We start from the raw sequence: 24260 nt of genomic DNA on the forward strand, positions 1-24260 counted from the left end.
TTCAAGCGTGTAAGGGACAGTCCCTGACCCGAAGCGGTCAGGTCGACAACGACGCGTCGGCTCCGGGAGCCGACGCACCCTCGGTCATGAGGAGCTCCGCCAATGATTGGCGTCGAGGTGACAAAGGCGTGTCAACTCCGGGAGTTGACGCTGCAAACAGTGCGGACGGTTGCAAACGTACCGCACTGACGCAATTTGCATGCTGTCGTGCAGCCGGGCTGCACGACGAAGCGCCATGCGATCAAGCCGGGCCTGGACCAGAAGAACAACTGTGCGGAGCCGGGCTCCGCACAACAAGAAGACGGCGCAAGCGGAAAACGCTGCGCAAGTCTCGGTCCGGAACCGAGACGCAACAAGAGCAGTCTGCTGGGCAGACTGCGGCGGTGACGCCGAATGTCAAGACGCTAAGCGTCTTTACGCGCACCGATACTGGATTCCGGTATCGTGAGATGGAACTCGCTAGTCCTCCGACGATGGCGTCGGAGTTGACTTCGCTTCCAGTCATGAGCTGGAAGCGCTTCACGCGCGACTTGCACGATGGACGCGTTGAGCAAGTCTGCGTTCTTTCGGACAGCGAAAGAACGGAGAGCGAGAGCGTAGAGCTGAGGCAGCTCTTCATGGGAAGTACCACTGAGAGTGAAGACACTCTCAGTGCGAAGACGAAGCGAGAGCGCTTCGAGGAACAAGGTTGGGACTCGCTGAAGTCGAGTCCCTATTACGAATTGCTGAGGGAGTACAAAGACGTACTCCCGGAAGAGATTCCTGCGGAGCTTCCGCAGGATAAGGGCATTCAGCACGAGATTGATCTCGTGCCGGGCACAAAGTACTGTGTCACGCGGCAGTGGCCACTGCCGCGTGAGCAAGTCAAGGCGATCGACGACTTCTTTGAAAGTCGTCGCGAAGCAGGACAAGTGCGGGAATCAAAGTCCCCGCACAGTGCTCCGACGTTCTGTGTCAAAAAGCCACAGGGCGGATGGCGTATCGTTCATGCTTACAACAAGCTGAACGATGCGACGGTACCGGCGCAGACGCCGATACCACGAAAAGATGTTATCATCGATTCGATGGCCGGGAGCACCGTTTACAGTGCTCTCGACTTGCGAGATGGGTTTTATCAAATCCTAATGCGTGAGAGCGATATCCCTCTCACGGCAGTGAGCACGCCACGCGGCATGCTCTGGGAATGCCTAGTAATGCCACAGGGGCTTACGAACGCCCCTGCGACTTTCAACAGGTGCGTGACGCACTTGTTGCGCTCGGTGCGCGACTTCGTGCCGAGCTACTTCGATGATGTATTCATCCACAGCCGGGCTGTGGACGGGAAGACCGACGTAGAGATGCACAGGGTGCATCTCCGGAAGCTACTTGAGCTTATGCGAAAGCATAAGCTCTACGCGAACCTGAAGACGTGTATCTTCGGGGCGAGCGAGATACCCGTTCTCGGGTGTCTCGTAGGGAAGAATGGTGTTCGCCCTGACCCCGAAAAGGTCAGAGTGGTTAACGAATGGCCAACGCCTTCAAGTGTCAAGGAACTGAGGCAGTTCGTTGGCTTGGCCACGTACTTGTGCAAGTACGTGGAGGATTACGCGGGCAAGATCCGCCCGCTATCACAGCTTCTTAAGAAAGAAGCTGTGTGGAATTGGACACCCGATTGCCAAAAGTCATTCGATGCAGTCAAGCGGGGCTTGACTGAGGCGCCGATCTTGGCAGTGGCTGACCAAGATCGCCCATTTCACGTAGTGTGTGACGCATCCTATTTCGCGATCGGATGCGCGTTGATGCAGCACGATCACGAGGGCCGTGATCGTGTCGTCTACTACCAATCGCGTCAGCTGAAGCCAGCTGAGCGCAACTATCCGGTGCATGACAAGGAACTCCTTGCCATGAAGTATGCACTCGCAAAGTTCCGAGTGTATTTGCTTGGGAGTAGACCATTTGTGGTCTACACCGACGATGCATCACTGCGCACCGCAGTGAAGTCGCCACACATATCACAAAGAATGGCGAGATGGCTCTCATTCTTTGCGGAGTATAACTTCCGGGTCGAATACAAACCCGGAAGATTGAATGTAGTGGCCGACGCGTTATCACGTCGGCCGGACTATGCAGAAGCTGTTGACGTCAATGCCATTGACGCCATGCGATCGAGCAAACCCACATCATCTCTGTTGGATGATGTGAAGGCCGCGTACGCGCACGACGCGGACGCGAAGCTCTGCTGGCCTATGGCACAGCGCCTTCTGACAAGTCCCATCAGAAGCTGCCCAAGCACCTTCGTGCGCGTGCACACCGCTTTCGGTGCACGACGGACTGCTTCTTTATAATGCAGTCGACGACAACGCGGACCGCGTTGTCGTGCCAAATGACCATGACCTGCGACTCAGGATCATGTACGAGTATCATGATGCCCCGACTGCGGGACATCTCGGACGTGAGAAGACTTACGTCCTTCTCACGCGCGACTTCTACTGGCACCACCAGTATAAGTGGGTGCGCAAGTACATCCGTGCTTGCGAGGTATGCTAACGCGTAAAGCCTGCGCCATTTGCGCAGGCTCCTTTAATCACTACCGACTCCGTCGAGTGTTGGAAGTCCATGTCTTTGGACTTCATCTTTGGTCTTCCCCGGATAGCGGAGGGAACACCGGTGTTGTGGTCTTCGTAGACCGCTTCAGCAAGATGGTACATCTTGCTGCGGTGCCAGCAGAGGTGACCGCGAAGCAGACGGCCCGTCTGCTCGTCGACATGGTGTTCAAACACCATGGCATGCCGTCCGACATCGTGTCGGACAGAGACCCGCGCTTCACAGCGAACCTGTGGCAAGAAGTGTTTACACTTCTTGGGAGCCAGCTTTCCATGTCGACTGCGGATCATCCGCAGACGGACGGTCAAACCGAGCGCGTGAATCGCGTGCTCGTCGATATGTTGAAGAGCTACGCTCACTCGTTCCAATACTGGAGCGAGTGCTTATCGATGGCAGCGTTTGCCATCAATAACTCAGTGCATGCCTCGACCGGGCATACACCGTTCTACGTGAATGCCATGCGACATCCACGTCTACCGAGCTTACTCGGAGTGATGGCTTCCACTTTAAGTGGGGGAGGATCTACGACTGCAATACAGCAGCCGTAGTAAACCGCTGACACTTGCACAGTATCAGCTGCAACAAGGGACAAACCACATGAGTCTGCGCAGGGCGCAGACTCCCCCAACAACAAGGCCAAAGACCACGGGTCTGCGCAGGGCGCAGACACCGCAAAGAGCCACACAGAGGCCGGGCCTCTAGCGGGAGCGAGCTGAATGACTTCAGCTCGGATGCAATCGACTTCATCACCAAAAGGCAAGCCGTAATTCGGTTTGTCCAGGATGCAATAGCAGCTTCTGTTGATCAACAGAAGCTGAACGCAGACAATGCGGGCAGAGGCAACAAAAATGAATTTAAAGTTGGTTCATTAGTTTTGTTAGCTACACAAAACCTGCCTAGACATGCAGTTTCGGATTTCGGAGCAAGCAAGCTTGCTCCGCGCTTCATCGGGCCGTTCACTGTGTTGGCACGGCACGGCAACGCATACACGCTAGACATACCGTCTAGCATGCGCCTCCATCCGACCTTTTACGTCGGACGGCTGAAGCCATACCTGCAGCACGAGCCATCTAGCTCGGCTGACCCGAAACCTCGGCAGGAGCCGAGGCAGAAGCGGAGGACTTGGCCTCGGCGACGAGCAGCCTCTCCTCCAGCGCGCGGACGCGCTGGAGCAACCCCTTCATCTGGGTCCCCAACTCGACCTGGATGTTCGAGGCGGTCTGCGAGACCGCCGCGACTTGGGCCTTCTGGTTCGCCAGCTCCTGTTTCAGGGCGGCGAACTCAGCGCCCTGCAGACGCTCCACGGCGGTCACCCGGTCGTGGAGAGGCGCATAATGATCAGCCCGGGGCTGATCATACCCGGGGCGTGTTCCCACCCCCACCACCGCCGATCCGTGACGCCCACGGCTCAACCCGCTGGATTGTTGAGCGGATTGTTGACCATAGTATCCCGAAAACGAACCCTCAAGGGGCTCGTTTTCGTATTCGTTGGAGAGGATTTCCTCCCCATCGAGATACATGGGAGCCGCGGAACGTCTTGCTGGAGGACGTTCCGGAAATGGTGAGGGCGTACGAGGAGCAGTACGCGCTGGCACAGCGGAAGTAACACGAGCGCTGCGATCATCGCCAGCGCCCGAACCCTCACGTGCTAAGAACTTAGCACGGAGCTCCTTGAGACTCTGGGCACACGGAACGACGTGTACCCGTTCAGGTCGCGGTCGCTCAAGCGGACCGCGCCTGGGAAGCACTTCGTGCACTGAAAGCCCTCGGGCACAGCGCACGGCACATTAGCCTCCTCTGCAGCAACGTGGAGTTGCTCCAGCTTTCCACGCTTCGAGTACGTCTCGAAGCGATCACGCTTGCTTAATCCGATCACGGTAAGCACTCGGCCTCTTGTTGAAGTTTTCAACAAAGGCGTTCCAACTTTGACAAAGTGCCTGCCACTCGGGCACTTTGCTGCGAGAAGACGTCTTCTTGCTTTGAAACCATCGGAGCTCATGAAAGAGTCCGACGTAGTAATCGCGCCTTTGATGCGTTCCCGCATCAAAGTGCAGCTCGGCAGCCACAGCGTCATCTTTGATGGCGCTGCATACGTACAGCGGTACGTCATTCGGAGGTACCGAGTTCCCACACCGGTCCGCAATCTCGGATGCGGACGGCATCCACGGAACGCGCGCTGCAGGCGCAGCGCGCGGAGAGCCTTGAGCTTTGAAATCACGCGCTGCTGCTGCAGCGCGCGGAGTACTGAGAGCCCCAGCTGAAGCGAGTGGGGTATCGCTCTCAGTACGCGAACGCTTCGAACTCGAAGCGTCCGATTCGTCCCCTTCACGCGGACGAACGTTCTTGGCGTGAGGGTCGAGCGATTCGCTCGACACTGAGTCTTTACGCTTTGAGGGCGAGTCCTCCTCGCCCTCCATATCTTCATCGTCGTCGTCGAAGTCGACGACGTCGCCGTACTTCGCCTTTTGGCGTTCGAAGTAGTCGTCGATGGAGAGATGACTCCCCACCGACTTTGTGGACTTCTTCTGAGGCGCGCTCATCGCTGAATGAGCGCGGATTTCTTCTCCAAACGCGGAGAATTGACGAATGGTCAATTCCAAAAGATTGACGTGCGGGGACCCCGCGCGTCTAACCTTAAGGGGGGATGGTGTAACGGGGTTACTCGCACAAGTGGCTGCAAGCCACTTGTGAATTTAACAGATAGGTTATCTGTTAAAAGTTTTGGATACTTCCTCACATTGGTGTAAGACACACCAATGGATACATTGAAGTGGACCACCACAGTGAGTGGTCCACACATACCCAAAGATCCTATTGGTAGAAAGCAGCATCTTTCTACCAATCAGAGACGTGCATATTAGCGGGGCTCTGACAGCCAGCCGCTGCCAACCCCTTTCATAGATGATAAACAGTTTTTAGCAGATTTAGGAGGAAGATCAATTTACAAACAATACAGTTCTCATTTTACCTAATCTAAGTCACTTGGAATCCTTTCTTACTTAACTTATATTTGTGTATTCAAATATAATTAACCTAAGTAATTACTAAGTACTTACGCTTCCTCATACACGTTGCGCAACGTGTAAGCTAAAGTAGTGAGTCAAGCTAAACCCACTACATTCATCCTCCATCTTGGCGCCGATGTTGCTGAGCTTGGCGCTGATGTTGAGGACTTCATTGCAATGATGAAGCACATTGCCGCCTTCTGCCATCTCCATGCTGAAGAGCTGGCGCTTCAGGTAGATGCGTCCAGCCTTCTGCGACCCCCGTAGAGCGAACGCAGTCGCGTCCAGGCCACCCACGCTTCCTCGCAGTCGTCGACCACATGATGGTAGTCAGCATCCATGTGGAGCAACATCAGGCCGAACGCGATGTTGCTCGACTTGACGTAGTCGTCCTTGGACCTCGTGTACGCGAAGCTTGGTTTCGTCTCGCGGTTCACGACGCTCCACACCGACTTGGTCAGTGAAGAAGGTCGTACTGGGATCTTGCACTTGGCCACTTGGTCGTAGACACCGCCGAGGCTTGGGGCGAGGCGAGGAAGGTCACTTGGGGGGTTGAATCGAAATTCAGAAGTGATTGGATTGTTGGAGCTTACACCCTAGGCTAGTGCTAAAGACACGCGGCCATGCGTCCTATCAACTAGTGCGTCTAATCAACCATCATTCTACACTACTCGTCCAATCAACCTACTCGTCTAATCAACGTGTGGTCGTATTGGACCGGTTCGGTTAACCGGTTCGGGTACCTCGGAACTGGTACAGTGTACCAAGGTTCAGTACCTGCAACACGCCCCCTCAATGCGAACACGTGTGAACGCCGAGCGCAGCCGTCAAGTCCTTGTGGCATGGTCCGGCAAGTCCCTTGGTCATGATGTCGGCCAGCATGGTGGCAGTCTCGCAGTACTCGACGATCACTTCGCCGCGCTTGACTTCGTCGCGGATGTGATGGTACTTGATGTCGATGTGCTTGGCGCGGCCATGGTTGACGGGGTTCTTGGTCATCTTGATGCACGACTGGTTGTCTTCGTAAATCTTCAACTCGGGCGTGACTCCGCCTGCAGCAACCAGGATCTCGCACAGCAGCTTGTGCACCCACTTGCCTTCGCGAATCGCCAAACTCAGTGCGATGTACTCGGCCTCGCTTGTCGAGAGTGACACACTTGATTGCTTCTTGGAACCCCATGAGATCGGTCCGCCGGCGACTTGGAACAGGTAGCCCGACGTAGACTTGCGATCACTGAGATCACCAGCCCAGTCGGCATCCGAGTATCCTTGAAAGTCGATGTCCTTGCCCGGCGAGAAGCGGATTCCGTGCGACTTGGTTCCTTGAAGGTAGCGGAAGATGCGCTTGACCGCGATCCAGTGCTCGACTTGCGGGTTCTCCATGAAGCGTGACACGTAGCCAACTGCGAACGCAATGTTCGGGCGAGTCGATGTCATCAAGTGCATGAGTGCACCGACAGCCTCGCGAAATGGCGCGTCCAACTTGGTCATGGCGTCGCTTGAGACCAGCTTCATGCTGATGTCGACCGGACTTGCAGCGGGTTTGCAGTCTTGCATACCGAAGCGCTCCAGGATGTCGTTGATGTAGCGAGCTTGGCTCAGCGTAACACTGCCATCCGCGTTGTCGACCACCTCGATCCCCAGGATGAAGGAACACTTGCCACTGTCGGTCATCTCGAACCGCGACTTGAGTTGGCGCTTGAATTCCGCGATCAGATCAGCTGGACTTCCGGTTACTAAGACGTCGTCCACGTAAACCAGCAGCAAAACGCATTCGCCGTCGACGACCTTGATGTACAGGCAGGGGTCGTAGCTTGACACGCGAAAACCGATGGAGCGCACATACTCGTCGAAGGTCTCGTTCCACACTCGCGAAGCTTGCTTGAGCCCGTAAATCGCCTTGAGCAGTTCCACGCAGTCGAAACCGTCGTCCAGTTCCACGCCTTCAGGCACGCTGCAGAACACCTTCTCCTTCATCAAGCCGTACAGGAACGCAGTCACCACGTCGAGCTGGTCCATCGGCCATCCGAAGTACTTGGCAACCGCAATGATCATTCGCAGCGTGACGTACTTGACCACGGGCGAAAACGTCTCGGTGTAGTCGATGCCATACTTCTGCACGAAGCCTTTCGCGACGAGCCGAGCCTTGAACTTCTCGATCGATCCGTCCGCGTTGCGCTTGATCTTGAACACCCACATGGTACCGTCTGCGCGCTGGTTGTTGGGCAATTTGGCGGCGCGGAAAACACCTCGCAGCCGCATTGACTTGAGTTCGGCGCGAATAGCCTTGCGCCACTGGACTTGGTCTGGTCCGTTCACAGCTTCTTGAAACGTCTTCGGCTCCGCGCTGTCACTTGCTTCCACAGCATTCGCACTTGCACGCCAGAACATGGGTGGGGTCGAGCCGTCTTCATCGTCTTCTTCCGATTTTTCTTCTTGCGCCGCCGTAGATTCACGTTAGTCTTCATCTTCCAAGCGTCCAGGCGCACTAAAAGGAAGGTCGTTTGAGCACTAGATGGTCGAGGCGGCGTCCATGGCGAAAGCGTAGTCGGAGTCTTCAGCAGGGAAAACGGGGCTTGGGCTCATAACCTAAAGTAAAGGTCGTTTGAGCACTTGATGTCAGAATGCAAAGTGATTGATTTAGGTCCTTAGTTCGCGAACTGCTTGCTACCTCTAAGCCTACTGGATATTCCTGCTGGATACACTCTACTGGATTCCTAACTGGATAGAAGGTCCTTCAGCCAATCAGCGAGTGCCACGTAGATGCCCATCCTGTACCCACAATCCTGTACCCACGCGTCCCATCATCATCGTCCCGTAATCCTCGTCCCCTCATCAGCGTCCCGTAATCGTCGTCCCATCATCACACGAATGATGGCGGCACCACTGAGTGAAGGTCACACTTGTACCTTACTGGTACACCGCAGCTGGTCGAGGCGATCCCTTGACAACATTCCCACGCGACTCGACGTCGGTTGCACCTTGGATCCCCAGCTTGTGTCGCAGAACTTCGAACTGCACAGAAGTGATCGCCTTCGTCATGATGTCGGCCAGCATGTCCTTCGTCGAGCAGTACTCCAACACCACCTGACCGTCTTCCACCTTCTCACGCACGAAGTGGTAGCGAATGTCGATGTGCTTGGTGCGCTTGTGGAACTCCGGGTTCTTGGCCAACGCGATGGAGCCTTGGTTGTCCTCGTAGATCTTGATTGCTTCATCCCTTGCCATTTCGCCGAGCTCGCGCAGAAACACCTTGAGCCACACCGCCTCCTGCGTCGCCTCTGACAGCGCCATGTACTCCGCCTCTGTAGATGACAGCGCCACCGTCCGCTGCTTCTTGCTCCTCCAGCTGATGCACCCGCCGTTCATCATGAACGCGTAGCCGCTTGTACTTCTTCTCGATTCGATGTCACCAGCCCAGTCTGCGTCCGAGTAGCCACACACAACTCCGCAGCCGTCACCCTTCGAGAACTCGATGCCATGCGTGGGCGTGGCTTGCAGATACCGGAGCACACGCTTGAGGGCTTGCCAGTGTGTGGGACACGGGTCGGCGGCGAACTGACTCAGCACGCCTACTGCAGCAGCCAGGTCCGGACGCGTCGCCACCATCAGGTACATCAACGCGCCGACAGCACTCCGATACGGCACGTTATTCATCGTGTCTTCATGCTTGCAGTCACCCTCGCACATGTTCTTGGTCAACTTAAGTCCTGGATCCTGCGGCGTCTTCACGGGTTTACTGTCCTGCGTGCCGAACTTGCTCAGGATCGACTTGAGAAACTTGGTCTGCCGCATCGTCACCTTGCCGGACTCCAAGTCGTTCTTGATCTCCATGCCGAGGAAGTACGTAAGCTCGCCGAGGTCTGTCATTTCGAACCGTTTGCTGAGTGCGCGCTTGGTCGACTCCATCAGCTCGTCGTCGTTGCTGGCCAGGATCAGGTCGTCCACGTAGATGACCACGAAGATCATGCTGTGTCCGTCGCGTTTCACGTAGACGCAATGGTCGGACTCGCACTTGGTGAACCCCAGCTTCAGCATGAACTCGTCGATGGTCTTGTTCCACATGCGCGGCGACTGCTTCAACCCGTACAATGACTGCTTCAGCTTGCACACGTAGTCCGGGTTGTTGTCAAGGGATCGCCTCGACCAGCTGCGGTGTACCAGTAAGGTACCAGTGTGACCTTCACTCAGTGGCGCCGCCATCATTCGTGTGATGATGGGACGAGGATTACGGGACGCTGATGATGGGACGCGTGGGTACAGGATTGTGGGTACAGGATGGGCGTCTACGTGGCACCCGCTGATTGGCTGAAGGACCTTCTATCCAGTTAGGAATCCAGTAGAGTGTATCCAGCAGGAATATCCAGTAGGCTTAGAGGTAGCAAGCAGTTCGCGAACTAAGGACCTAAATCAATCACTTTGCATTCTGACATCTAGTGCTCAAACGACCTTCCTGTTGCAGGGTACTGAACCTTGGTACACTGTACCAGTTCCGAGGTACCCGAACCGGTTAACCGAACCGGTCCAATACGACCACACGTTGATTAGACGAGTAGGTTGATTGGACGAGTAGTGTAGAATGATGGTTGATTAGACGCACTAGTTGATAGGACGCACGGCCGCGTGTCTTTAGCACTAGCCTAGGGTGTAAGCTCCAACAATCCAATCACTTCTGAATTTCGATTCAACCCCCCAAGTGACCTTCCTCGCCTCGCCCCAAGCCTCGGCGGTGTCAACGACCAAGTCAACCAGTGCAAGATCCAACTACGACCTTCTTCAGGTTATGAGCCCAAGCACCATGTCCTCTGTCCAAGACACCAAGATCTCCATCGACAAGTTCAACGGCGACAACTACGCCACGTGGAACCGCTACATGCGTGGCGTGTTCCTGACCAAGTCGGTATGGAGCGTCGTGAACCGCGAGACGAAACCAAGCTTCGCGGACACGAGGGCCAAGGACGACTACGTCAAGTCGAGCAACATCGCGTTCGGCCTGATGTTGCTCCACATGGATGCTGACTACCATCATGTGGTCGACGACTGCGAGGAAGCGTGGGTGGCCTGGACGCGACTGCGTTCGCTCTACGGGGGGGGTCGCAGAAGGCTGGACGCATCTACCTGAAGCGCCAGCTCTTCAGCATGGAGATGGCAGAAGGCGGCAATGTGCTTCATCATTGCAATGAAGTCCTCAACATCAGCGCCAAGCTCAGCAACATCGGCGCCAAGATGGAGGATGAAGACGTGGCGATCTGCTTGCTCAGGAGTCTGCCCAAGAGTTTCGAGAACGTCGTTCTCAACTTGGAGATGAGCTGCGCACTCAAGATGTGATCAAGGTGCTCACGAATGAGCACATCAAGCGGCAGGGCGAGAAGACGGCTCAGGTGAAGATTGAAGACGCTGCGAGGGCCTTCAATGCCGAGCGTGAAAGTCGCCACTGCACGTACTGCGGAAAATCGGGGCACGTCGTGGAAAAGTGCTGGACCAAGCAGAAGGAGGAAAATCGAGGTGCACGACGTGGCCGGTCTGGTCGCGGTGCGAACAACGTCCAGTGGCGTGACGACAGCGATGACGACTGCGTCGCGTTCGCGGTCTCTATGGAGTGTGGAGTCTCCAGGACCAACAAGTTTCAAGGCTCATGGGCGATCGACAGTGGTGCCACGCACCACATCTGCAACGACAAGACCAAGTTTGTCGACATCAAGGTGTGCGACGAAGGTGAACTCACGGTCGCCAACGGCAACACGGCCAAGATCATGGGAGTCGGGACGGTCATGCAGCGGGTCACTTTGCCCAACGGCAAGGAGCGCGACATCCGCATTCAAGATGCACTTTACGTGCCAAGCATGAACAAGAACCTGCTTTCGGTGCCGCACATCAACCGAAGCGGACTGTTCAAGGTGGTGTTTGATGGTGCTGAAATGCACATCGCACAGAAGAAGTCGAAGAAAATCGTGGCTTCCGCGGACCTTATCGACGGGCTCTACTGGCTCCGAGTCCCAAGCTGCGCTGCGAATTCGGTGTCCAAGGCGTCGGTCAACGCGGTGGATCTTCATGCGCGTTTGGGTCACGCGCCGAATGACGTTCTTCGGAAGATGGTCTCAAGTGGCATGGTGACGGGTGCGAAAATGCCGACATCGTCGAAAAAGTCAAGCCAATGTCGTGGGTGCCAACAAGGGAAAATGGTGCAAAAGCCCTTCCCAAGCAACCCGAACAAACGCAAGTACAAGCCGTTCGAGTTCCTCCACTTCGACATCTGCGGGCCCATGGAGGAAGAGTCGCTGGGTGGCAGCCGCTACTTGCTGCTGATAACGGACGAAGCCAGCGGCTGCATGTCGGGATTCTGTCTGCGAGCCAGGTCGGAGAGCGAAGGCTGCTTGCGCCGATTCATCACCAAGGTGGAGAAGCAATTCGATGCCAGGGTGAAGTTCGTGCGCCATGACGGAGCCAAGGAGTTCGCGACCAATTCGCTCTTGGCGTACTACGAAGACCACGGCATCGAAGTGCAGCCCACGGTTCGGTATGCGCACCAAACGAACGCGACGGCTGAGCGCGCCAACCGAACCATCGTGACCATCGGCCGCAGCGTGCTTCACTACGCTGGGTTGGACAAGACGTTCTGGGCGGAAGCAGCGATGACAGCGATTTACATCAAGAATCGTCTGCCGTCACCCAAGTCGCCCGACAAAACTCCGTTCGAGATCGTCTACAAGTCCAAGCCCAACGTCAAGCACATGCGGATCTTCGGGTGCAAGGCCTACGTTTTGACGCCGAAGGAGAAGTGACTCAAGTGGGACCCGAAAGCTCATGAAGGAATTTTCATGGGTTACGAGGAGCGTTCCAAGGCGTGTCGAGTTTATGACATCGAGGCGGGGCAGGTGGTGATTTCTCGCGATGTCACATTCGATGAGTCCAGCTTCGATGACTCCAAGGCTGCTGATGGTGAAGAAGTCAACCGACTCACCGACGTTTTCGACGACATGCAAGTCTCCGAGGACTCCGGCACAAGGGTGTTCACGCAGGCGGGGAAGCGCAAATCGCGTCCGGACAACCAAGATCGCGACAACGTTCGGCGTCCTCACCGCAGTGCTGGACTCGAAGAAGCAAGTGCGCCTGGACGCTTGGAAGATGAAGACCAACGTGAATCTACGGCGGCGCAAGAAGAAAAATCGGAAGAAGACGATGAAGACGGCTAGACCCCACCCATGTTCTGGCGTGCAAGTGCGAATGCTGTGGAAGCAAGTGACAGCGCGGAGCCGAAGACGTTTCAAGAAGCTGTGAACGGACCAGACCAAGTCCAGTGGCGCAAGGCTATTCGCGCCGAACTCAAGTCAATGCGGCTGCGAGGTGTTTTCCGCGCCGCCAAATTGCCCAACAACCAGCGCGCAGACGGTACCATGTGGGTGTTCAAGATCAAGCGCAACGCGGACGGATCGATCGAGAAGTTCAAGGCTCGGCTCGTCGCGAAAGGCTTCGTGCAGAAGTATGGCATCGACTACACCGAGACGTTTTCGCCCGTGGTCAAGTACGTCACGCTGCGAATGATCATTGCGGTTGCCAAGTACTTCGGATGGCCGATGGACCAGCTCGACGTGGTGACTGCGTTCCTGTACGGCTTGATGAAGGAGAAGGTGTTCTGCAGCGTGCCTGAAGGCGTGGAACTGGACGACGGTTTCGACTGCGTGGAACTGCTCAAGGCGATTTACGGGCTCAAGCAAGCTTCGCGAGTTTGGAACGAGACCTTCGACGAGTATGTGCGCTCCATCGGTTTTCGCGTGTCAAGCTACGACCCCTGCCTCTACATCAAGGTCGTCGACGGCGAATGCGTTCTGCTGCTGGTTTACGTGGACGACGTGTTGGTGACCGGAAGTTCAGCTGATATGATCGCGGAAGTCAAGCGCCAACTCAAGTCGCGGTTCGAGATGACCGACAGTGGCAAGTGTTCCTTCATCCTCGGGATCGAGGTGGTCGACAACGCGGATGGCAGTGTTACGCTGAGCCAAGCTCGCTACATCAACGACATCCTGGAGCGCTTCGGCATGCAAGACTGCAAACCCGCTGCAAGTCCGGTCGACATCAGCATGAAGCTGGTCTCAAGCGACGCCATGACCAAGTTGGACGCGCCATTTCGCGAGGCTGTCGGTGCACTCATGCACTTGATGACATCGACTCGCCCGGACATTGCGTTCGCAGTTGGCTACGTGTCACGCTTCATGGAGAACCCGCAAGTCGAGCACTGGATTGCGGTCAAGCGCATCTTCCGCTACCTTCAAGGAATCTGTTGTCAAGGGATCGCCTCGACCAGCTGCGGTGTACCAGTAAGGTACCGGTGTGACCTTCACTCAGTGGTGCCGCCATCATTCGTGTGATGATGGGACGAGGATTACGGGACGCTGATGATGGGACGCGTGGGTACAGGATTGTGGGTACAGGATGGGCATCTACGTGGCACTCGCTGATTGGCTGAAGGACCTTCTATCCAGTTAGGAATCCAGTAGAGTGTATCCAGCAGGAATATCCAGTAGGCTTAGAGGTAGCACGCAGTTCGCGAACTAAGGACCTAAATCAATCACTTTGCATTCTGACATCAAGTGCTCAAACGACCTTTACTTTTGGTTATGAGCCCAAGCCCCGTTTTCCCTGCTGAAGACTCCGACTACGCTTTCGCCATGGACGCCGCCTCGACCACGACCTCTCGCATCAACAAGTTCGACGGAACCAACTTCCACACGTGGAAGTTCAAGATGGCGATGGTGCTCGAGGAACGAGACCTGTGGGAAGTGACAAGTGGAGAGATCAAGCTGGAGCACTGCGCCACTACGCTGGACCAAACGACGTTCAAGAGGAAGTCTCGCAAGGCGCTGGCGATCATCTGTCTCGCGATGGAAGATTCGCAGCTGCCGCTGGTCCGGTCGGCGAAGGATGCGTACGATGCATGGTCAAGACTGGAAGGACACTTCGAGAAGAAGAGTTTGGCCAACAAGCTCTTCCTTCGTCGACGTTTCTTCACGACGATGATGGCGGAAGGTGATGATGTGCTGGAGCACATCAACAAGATCAAGACTCTGGCGGAGCAGCTCGACGCAGTGGGCGCTCCGGTCAGCGAGATGACTTGGTGATCACGCTTCTTGGGAGTCTCAGCGAGTCGTACCAGTTCCTCATCACGGCGTTGGAGTCGAGAGCCGACTCGCTGACGTGGGAACTCGTGACGGCTCGGCTGCTGCATGAGGACATGAAGCGCAAGGAGCAAGGTGGCGGCGTCGACGGAGCCGCGCACGGTCAAGGCCAAGCGTTCATGACAAGCGACAACGGCAAGCGCAAGGGACGGCAGGCGACCGCCAACAAGGCCAGCGCCTGCCACTACTGTGGGGAGCAAGGACATTGGATCGCCAAGTGTCCTGTGCGAATCCGCGAGAACGCGGAGCGGCAGAGGCCGCAGCGAGCGAACGTCGCGCAGAGTGAGGACGACTCTGGCGACTTCCTCTTCTCGGTTGGTGGTGGGAGCAACACCACCAAGTCGAATGAGGTGTGGCTGGTCGACTCGGGTGCGACGCAGTGCATGACCAGTTCCAAGAAGTTCATGAGGAACTACAAGAAGATCTCGCCGGTGGACGTGCATCTCGCGGACGACGGTGTGGTGCAAGCGATCGGGAGAGGCGACATCGTGATGAAGATGCAGACCCCGCGCGGCGTCAAGAAGGGTGTGCTCACGAATGTGTGGCACATTCCCAAGTTGTCGCGCAACCTGTTCTCCGTCGGCAGATTCACCAAGGACGTCGGGCCTGTGACGTTCAAGAGCTACGGGTGCTTCACGGAGACGAAGGGTCTCAAGTGGAAGCTCGGCGCTCGCGAAGGCAAAGGGCTGTTCAAGCTGAGCATGACACCGGTGACGCCTGACGAGGCCAATGTGGCAAGCTCGAAGGATCGCAAAGGGGACACCACGTCGTACCTCTGGCACCTTCGACTTGGTCACATTGGCCATGGCGGTCTAGACGCCATCGTCAAGAAGGGCTACGGCTCTGGCATCGACATGACGTCGGTGAAGCAGTGGGAGCTGTGCGACGGATGCTCACTCGGCAAGCAAACGCGAGTGAGCTACATGAAGTCGTCTCCAAACCGTGCGACACAAGTGCTGGAAGTGGTTCACAGCGATGTGTGCGGCCCCATGCAGACGTCTACGTTTGGTGGCAAGCGCTACTTCGTCACGTTCATCGACGACAAGTCGCACTTCTGTGTGGTGTACTTGATGCGGAACAAGTCGGAGGTGGCCGCCAAGTTCGCTGAGTTCGTTGCGTTGGCTGAAACGCAGACCGGCAAGCGTGTGAAAACGCTCCGGAGCGACAACGGTGGCGAGTACACTTCGCGCGAGATGGCCAAGTTCTGCAGCGACCGTGGTATCGTGCAGAAGTTCACGCCGCCGTACACGCCACAGCTGAACGGCGTGGCGGAACGGATGAACCGGACGTTGGTGGAGTGTGCGCGCTGCATGTTGGAGCATGCCGGGTTGTCGAAGGGTTACTGGGGTGAAGCGGTGGTGACAGCCACGTTCCTCCGGAACCGGTGTCCGACACGCGCCATTAGCCACGACAAGTCGCCGCACCAAGTTTGGACGGGAAAGAAGCCACTGCTGGCGAACCTCAAGGTGTTTGGTTGCCACGCGTACGTGCTGGTCCCGAAGGCGAAGCGGTCCAAGTTTGACGCCCGGTCGGTGCGTTGCCGGTTCCTGGGGTACTCGGAGCACGAGAAAGCGTATCGGTTTGAAGAGATCGAGAGCGGTCGCGTGTTGGTGAGCCGCGACGCGCAGTTCATGGAAGACGTCTTCGACGGTGGGAGACGCAAATATGCTACAAAGGAGGTGGTGATTGGTCTTCCAGATGAAGACGATGAAGATGTCACGGATGAAGAGACTCCGTCCGAATCGGATGAGGACGGCAGTGAGGATGAGGCTGCGCGGGATGAAGACTTCGAACCCGGCAGCAAGCGACACCCGCGGACGCAGTCACTAGAAGAAGCCGTGGAGGTGCCGAGGGCCAAGCGATATGCGCCGCAGAATGGACGTTCGACGCTGGATGAGATGTCTGCGGCGGCCCAAGAGAGTCAAGATTTTGAGGCTGCGTACGTCGTGGATTCAGTGGGAGAGATGCCGACTACGTTCAAGTCGGCGATGGAATCCAGCGACGCAGCCAAGTGGAAGGAAGCATGCGACTCGGAGTACGACTCGCTGCTCAAGAACAAGACGTGGGAAGTGGTGCCACTGCCGAAGGGACGCAAGGCCATCGGCAACAGATGGGTGTTTCGCGTGAAGGAGAACCAGGCTGGAGAGGTCGAACGGTTCAAGGCGCGTCTGGTGGCCAAGGGGTTCTCGCAGAAGTACGGCATCGACTACGACGAGACCTTCGCTCCAGTGGCCAAGTTCACGTCGATCCGGGCCGTGCTGAGTTTGGCCGCCAAGTATGGTCTCAAGCTGCATCAGATGGATGTGAAGACGGCGTTCCTGAATGGCGGCTTGGACGAAGAGATCTACATGGTGCAACCGGACGGCTACGTCGATGAAGACCACCCGGACTACGTGTGCAAGCTGAAGCAGTCACTGTACGGGTTGAAACAGTCGCCGCGCATGTGGAACAAGACCATCGACGAGTTCATGCTGAAGCTGGGGTTCACCAAGTGCGAGTCCGATCATTGCGTCTACGTGAAACGCGACGGACACAGCATGATCTTCGTGGTCATCTACATGGATGACCTGATCCTGGCCAGCAACGACGACGAGCTGATGGAGTCGACCAAGCGCGCACTCAGCAAACGGTTCGAAATGACAGACCTCGGCGAGCTTACGTACTTCCTCGGCATGGAGATCAAGAACGACTTGGAGTCCGGCAATGTAACGGGGTTACACGCACAAGTGGCTGCAAGCCACTTGTGAATTAAACAGATTACTGAGAGCCCCAGCGGAAGCGAGTGGGGTATCGCTCTCAGTACGCGAACGCTTCGAACTCGAAGCGTCCGATTCGTCCCCTTCACGCGGACGAACGTTCTTGGCGTGAGGGTCGAGCGATTCGCTCGACACTGAGTCTTTACGCTTTGAGGGCGAGTCCTCCTCGCCCTCCATATCTTCATCGTCGTCGTCGAAGTCGACGACGTCGCCGTACTTCGCCTTTTGGCGTTCGAAGTAGTCGTCGATGGAGAGATGACTCCCCACCGACTTTGTGGACTTCTTCTGAGCCGCGCTCATCGTTGAATGAGCGCGGATTTCTTCTCCAAACGCGGAGAATTGACGAATGGTCAATTCCAAAAGATTGACGTGCGGGGACCCCGCGCGTCTAACCTTAAGGGGGGGATGGTGTAACGGGGTTACACGCACAAGTGGCTGCAAGCCACTTGTGAATTTAACAGATAGGTTATCTGTTAAAAGTTTTGGATACTTCCTCACCTTGGTGTAAGACACACCAATGGATACATTGAAGTGGACCACCACAGTGAGTGGTCCACACATACCCAAAGATCCTATTGGTAGAAAGCAGCATCTTTCTACCAATCAGAGACATGCATATTAGCGGGGCTCTGACAGCCAGCCGCTGCCAACCCTTTCATAGATGATAAACAGTTTTTAGCAGATTTTAGAGGAAGATCAATTTACAAACAATACAGTTCTCATTTTACCTAATCTAAGTCACTTGGAATCCTTTTATTACTTAACTTATATTTGTGTATTCAAATATAATTAACCTAAGTAATTACTAAGTACTTACGCTTCCTCATACACGTTGCGCAACGTGTAAGCTAAAGTAGTGAGTCAAGTTAGACCCACTACACCTGGTAGCACTTTGTAGTCCGTCCAACGACCGACTGCTTGACGTTCGTACGTGGTGTACGAACGCGGAGCCGAGAACCACATGAGCACGGAGGTGCCCATGGAGAGCTCCAACACGCCTGCAACGCATGTTGCACGCGCTGACTGCCCCCACCTGTCTGACCCAGAGTGGGAGGCCCTCCAACGACTGTCAACAGTCATTGGAGAAGCGGCGATAGCCACGATGCTGCGTACGCTATCGCCGACGGAGCAACATGGTGTTGCTCTGGCGGTCATCACGAAGGAGCAGCGTGACGCTGCTTCCTCCGTGACGGCGTCGTCAGGGACGACACCGCGCGCTCAATCATTGAAATTGAGCGTGAGCAATTACGTGGCAAGAGAGGGCGAGCCTCTCCTCCGATGGCTTGTCGAGCTCGACACAGCCATAGCGGCTCGACGCATCGTCGACCCGCTGTCGAAGGTCGCGTTCGCCATGTCCTGCCTTGGCGGACGCGCAAGGAGTTGGGCGTATGGACGCCGACTCTCCGATCCGACGTGCTTCAGCACGTACGAAGTGTTCAAAGAGGAGCTCAAACAAGCGTTTGAGCCCCCGCAAAACGAGTTCCGGTCGAGGGCGGAGTTCCTCGACCTTCAGCAGGGTAAGCATGACGTCCATGCTTACGCGCAGCGTGCACGATATTTGGTATCAAATATCGTGACTAACCCGATTGACGAGGCGACCAAGGTCGTCACGTTCATGAAAGGACTTAGAGATGGGCCCGTGAAGACCTATCTCTTCCGAGAGTACCCGAGTACTCTCGAAGCTGCAATCACTCTTGCCATGCAAGAAGAGTTTAGCCTGCGGCAGGCTAAACTCCATGTAAACGCACCGAGGCCGCAACCGCGCCCGGTAGCGAGGACGGGAGGTCCGGAGCCAATGGACCTCTCGAACGCAACAACTGCTGGTTACCAGCAGCAGGGAGGTAACGTGCGATGCTTCCGTTGCGGAAGGATCGGTCACTTTGCACGGGAGTGCACAGCTCCCATGCCCCCTGGAGGTGGCCGTCGTGGCGATGCTAGGCATCGCCGCGGACCAACAAAAAACGCGAACATCCAGTAGGCGCGGGGCGCCCTACTGGTAATGCAGTCGCGCGTGCCGACATCGGGCACGCGACACTGAGACTGCAGCCCCCAGTGAGACCAGCTCTCACTGCAAGAAACAAGATGACAGGCCAAACCTAGTCATCTTGAAGGTTTACTCGAAGAGAGCGAGTGACTCTCTTCGAGCATTGGTAGACTCAGGCGCGTCGAACAACTTTGTTCGACTACGAAGCCTGTCGAGACTTGACTTCGAGGAGGTAAATGTACCTCGAAGTCTTCTGGAGGTACGACTGGCAACAGGTGCCATCGTAGAAGACCGAGAAGCGCGTCGTGAACGTGCGCTTCTCGTACAAACAACGAGTGTTTGTCGAACACTTTATCGTCCTGGACCTGGACGATAAGTTCGACGTAGTAATGGGCATGCCGTGGCTTGCACGGCATGATCCGGTGATAGACTGGAAGAAGCGCACGCTCGTGCGCTTCGGACGCGACAGCGGAACAGAGAGCGATGGCCCTGTTACCGCAGCGCGCGCACCAGCAGGTGCGCGCGGCTCTCAGTCGAGACAGCGCTTTATGCTGCTGTCCCGGAGTGCCAAGAAGTGCGCGAGGGCGCACACAAGTGAGACCAACGTCGGCAATGCTGCCGACGTCGGAAGAAAAAGATGTGTTGGTTCCGGGAACCAACACCCACGTTCAAGCGTGTAAGGGACAGTCCCTGACCCGTAGCGGTCAGGTCGACAACGACGCGTCCTCCGGGAGCCGACGCACCCTCGGTCATGAGGGGCTCCGCCAATGATTGGCGACGAGGTGACGAAGGCGTGTCAACTCCGGGAGTTGACGCTGCAAACAGTGCGGACGGTTGCAAACGTACCGCACTGACGCAATTACATGCTGTCGTGCAGCCGGGCTGCACGACGAAGTGCTATGCGATCAAGCCGGGCTTGATATCGCGCGCCCGCAGACAGGGTCTGCCGGCGAAGGACACATTACCGTGCAGCCGGGCTGCACGAAGAAAACGCGGTCAAGCCGGGCTTGATACCGCGCGCCCGCGGACAGGGTCCGCCGGCGAACGACTGTCCACGGCCGGGCCTGGACAAGAAGAACAACTGTGCGGAGCCGGGCTCCGCACAACAAGAAGACGGCGCAAGCGGAAAACGCTGCGCAAGTCTCGGTCCGGGACCGAGACGCAACAAGAAACAGTCTGCTGGGCAGACTGCGGCGGTGACGCCGAATGTCAAGACGCTAAGCGTCTTGACGCGCACCGATACTGGATTCCAGTATCGAGAGATGGAACTCGCTAGTCCTCCGACGATGGCGTCGGAGTTGACTTCGCTTCCAGCCATGAGCTGGAAGCGCTTCACGCGCGACTTGCACGGTGGACGCATCGAGCAAGTCTGCGTTCTTTCGGACAGCGAAAGAACGGCGAGCGAGAGCGAACAGCTGAGGCAGCTCTTCATGAGAAGTACCACTGAGAGTGAAGACACTCTCAGTGCGAAGACGAAGCGAGAGCGCTTCGAGGAACAAGGTTGGGACTCGCTGAAGTCGAGTCCCTATTACGAATTGTTGAGGGAGTACAAAGACGTACTCCCGGAAGAGATTCCTGCGGAGCTTCCGCAGGATAAGGGCATTCAGCACGAGATTGATCTCGTGCCGGGCACGAAGTACTGTGTCACGCGGCAGTGGCCACTGCCGCGAGAGCAAGTCAAGGCGATCGACGACTTCTTTGAAAGTCGTCGCAAAGCAGGACAAGTGCGGGAATCAAAGTCCCCGCACAGTGCTCCGACGTTCTGTGTCAAAAAGCCACAGGGCGGATGGCGTATCGTTCATGCTTACAACAAGCTGAACGATGCGACGGTACCGGCGCAGACGCCGATACCGCGAAAAGATGTTATCATCGATTCGATGGCCGGGAGCACCGTTTACAGTGCTCTCGACTTGCGAGATGGGTTTTATCAAATCCTAATGCGTGAGAGCGATATCCCTCTCACGGCAGTGAGAACGCCACGCGGTATGCTCTGGGAATGGCTAGTGATGCCACAGGGGCTTAAGAACGCCCCTGCGACTTTCAACAGGTGCGTGACGCACTTGTTGCGCTCGGTGCGCGACTTCGCACCGAGCTACTTCGATGATGTGTTTATCCACAGCCGGGCTGTGGACGGGAAGACCGACGTAGAGATGCACAGGGTGCATCTCCGGAAGCTACTTGAGCTTATGCGAAAGCATAAGCTCTACGCGAACCTGAAGAAGTGTATCTTCGGGGCGAGCGAGATACCCGTCCTCGGGTGTCTCGTAGGGAAGAATGGTGTTCGCCCTGACCCCGAAAAGGTCAGAGTGGTTAACGAATGGCCAACGTCTTCAAGTGTCAAGGAACTGAGGCAGTTCCTTGGCTTGGCCACGTACTTGTGCAAGTACGTGGAGGATTATGCGGGCAAGATCCGCCCGCTATCACAGCTTCTTAAGAAAGAAGCTGTGTGGAATTGGAAACCCGATTGCCAAAAGGCATTCGATGCAGTCAAGCGGGGCTTGACTGAGGCACCGATCTTGGCAGTAGCTGACCAAGATCGTCCATTTCACGTCGTATGTGATGCATCCGACTTCGCAATCGGATGCGCGTTAATGCAGCACGATCACGAGGGCCGTGATCGTGTCGTCTACTACCAATCGCGTCAGCTGAAGCCAGCTGAGCGCAACTATCCGGTGCATGACAAGGAACTCCTTGCCATGAAGTATGCACTCGCAAAGTTCCGAGTGTATTTGCTTGGGAGTAGACCATTTGTGGTCTACACCGACCATGCTTCACTGCGTACCGCAGTGAAGTCGCCACACATATCACAAAGAATGGCGAGATGGATCTCATTCTTTGCGGAGTATAACTTCCGGGTCGAATACAAACCCGGAAGATTGAACGTGGTGGCCGACGCGTTATCACGTCGGCCGGACTATGCAGAAGCTGTTGACGTCAATGCCATTGACGCCATGCGATCGAGCAAACCCACATCATCTCTGTTGGATGATGTGAAGGCCGCGTACGCGCACGACGCGGACGCGAAGCTCTTACTGGCCTATGGCACAGCGCCTTCTGACAAGTCCCGTCAGAAGCTGCCCAAGCACCTTCGAGCGCGTGCACACCGCTTTCGTGTGCACGACGGACTACTGCTTTACAATGCAGTCGACGACAACGCAGATCGCGTTGTCGTGCCAAATGACCATGACCTGCGACTCAGGATCATGTACGAGTATCATGATGCCCCGACTGCGGGACATCTCGGACGTGAGAAGACTTACGTCCTTCTCACGCGCGACTTCTACTGGCACCACCAGTATAAGTGGGTGCGCAAGTACATCCGTGCTTGCGAGGTATGCCAACGCGTAAAGCCTGCGCCATTTGCGCAGGCTCCACTGCAATCACTACCGACTCCGTCGGAGTGTTGGAAGTCCATGTCTTTGGACTTCATCTTTGGTCTTCCCCCGGATAGCGGAGGGAACACCGGTGTTGTGGTCTTCGTAGACCGCTTCAGCAAGATGGTACATCTTGCTGCGGTGCCAGCAGAGGTGACCGCGAAGCAGACGGCCCGTCTGTTCGTCGACATGGTGTTCAAACACCATGGCATGCCGTCCGACATCGTGTCGGACAGAGACCCGCGCTTCACAGCGAACCTGTGGCAAGAAGTGTTTACACTTCTTGGGAGCCAGCTTTCCATGTCGACTGCGGATCATCCGCAGACGGACGGTCAAACCGAGCGCGTGAATCGCGTGCTCGTCGATATGTTGAAGAGCTACGCTCACTCGTTCCAATATTGGAGCGAGTGCTTATCGATGGCAGCGTTTGCCATCAATAACTCAGTGCATGCCTCGACCGGGCATACACCGTTCTACGTGAATGCCATGCGACATCCACGTCTACCGAGCTTACTCGGAGTGATGGCTCCCACATTAAGTGGGGGGGATCTACGACTGCAATACAGCAGCCGCAGAAAACCGCTGACACTTGCACAGTGTCAGCTGCAACAATGGACAAACCACATGAGTCTGCGCAGGGCGCAGCCTCCCCCAACAACAAGGCCAACGACCACGGGTCTGCGCAGGGCGCAGACACCGCAAAGAACCACGCAGAGGCCGGGCCTCTAGCGGAGAGCGAGCTGAATGACTTCAGCTCGGATGCAATCAGTTTCATCACCAAAAGACAAGCCGTGATTCGGTTTGTCCAAGACACTATAGCAGCTTCTGTTGATCAACAGAAGCTGAACGCAGACAATGCGGGCAGAGGCAACAAAAATGAATTTAAAGTTGGTTCATTAGTTTTGTTAGCTACACAAAACCTGCCTAGACATGCAGTTTCGGATTTCGGAGCAAGCAAGCTTGCTCCGCGCTTCATCGGGCCGTTCACTGTGTTGGCACGGCACGGCAACGCATACACGCTAGACATACCGTCTAGCATGCGCCTCCATCCGACCTTTTACGTCGGACGGCTGAAGCCATACCTGCAGCACGAGCCATCTAGCTCGGCTGACCCGAAACCTCGGCAGGAGCCGAGGCAGAAGCGGAGGACTTGGCCTCGGCGACGAGCAACCTCTCCTCCAGCGCGCGGACGCGCTGGAGCTACCCTTCATCTGGGTCCCCAGCTCGACCTGGATGTTCGAGGCGGTCTGCGAGACCGCCGCGACTTGGGCCTTCTGGTTCGCCAGCTCCTGTTTCAGGGCGGCGAACTCAGCGCCCTGCAGACGCTCCACGGCGGTCACCCGGTCGTGGAGAGGCGCATAATGATCAGCCCGGGGCTGATCATA

At 56.2% G+C, this 24260-nt stretch overlaps 6 protein-coding genes across 6 annotated transcripts; 4 read left to right on the forward strand and 2 right to left on the reverse strand.

The window, feature by feature from the left end:
• Positions 1-6380: 6380 nt before the first annotated feature.
• Positions 6381-7979, reverse strand: IUM83_19512 (Integrase catalytic core protein; the record flags this gene model as incomplete). The annotated part of the gene is made up of 1 exon (XM_067944564.1): positions 6381-7979. One exon carries the CDS (start codon positions 7977-7979, stop codon positions 6381-6383), a length of 1599 nt encoding a protein of 532 aa, XP_067797789.1.
• Positions 7980-8498: 519 nt separating this feature from the next.
• Positions 8499-9653, reverse strand: IUM83_19513 (Retrovirus-related Pol polyprotein from transposon TNT 1-94; the record flags this gene model as incomplete). The annotated part of the gene is made up of 1 exon (XM_067944565.1): positions 8499-9653. One exon carries the CDS (start codon positions 9651-9653, stop codon positions 8499-8501), a length of 1155 nt encoding a protein of 384 aa, XP_067797790.1.
• Positions 9654-10386: 733 nt separating this feature from the next.
• IUM83_19514 (Copia protein) lies at positions 10387-12370 on the forward strand (the record flags this gene model as incomplete). The annotated part of the gene is made up of 2 exons (XM_067944566.1): positions 10387-10644; positions 10850-12370. The coding sequence occupies 2 exons, from the start codon at positions 10387-10389 to the stop codon at positions 12368-12370; spliced, it is 1779 nt and encodes a 592-aa protein (XP_067797795.1).
• Positions 12371-12790: 420 nt separating this feature from the next.
• On the forward strand, positions 12791-13954 carry IUM83_19515 (Integrase catalytic core protein; the record flags this gene model as incomplete). Its single annotated transcript, XM_067944567.1, has 1 exon — positions 12791-13954. One exon carries the CDS (start codon positions 12791-12793, stop codon positions 13952-13954), a length of 1164 nt encoding a protein of 387 aa, XP_067797796.1.
• Positions 13955-14254: 300 nt separating this feature from the next.
• Positions 14255-14704, forward strand: IUM83_19516 (Copia proteinlike; the record flags this gene model as incomplete). The annotated part of the gene is made up of 1 exon (XM_067944568.1): positions 14255-14704. The coding sequence occupies one exon, from the start codon at positions 14255-14257 to the stop codon at positions 14702-14704; it is 450 nt and encodes a 149-aa protein (XP_067797793.1).
• Positions 14705-14754: 50 nt separating this feature from the next.
• On the forward strand, positions 14755-17508 carry IUM83_19517 (Gag-pol Polyprotein; the record flags this gene model as incomplete). The annotated part of the gene is made up of 1 exon (XM_067944569.1): positions 14755-17508. One exon carries the CDS (start codon positions 14755-14757, stop codon positions 17506-17508), a length of 2754 nt encoding a protein of 917 aa, XP_067797794.1.
• Between the last annotated feature and the right edge of the window lie 6752 nt (positions 17509-24260).

This window comes from Phytophthora cinnamomi (genome assembly GCF_018691715.1).
Source record: "Phytophthora cinnamomi strain GKB4 chromosome Unknown Contig13, whole genome shotgun sequence".
Taxonomy (NCBI): Eukaryota; Oomycota; class Peronosporomycetes; order Peronosporales; family Peronosporaceae; genus Phytophthora; species Phytophthora cinnamomi.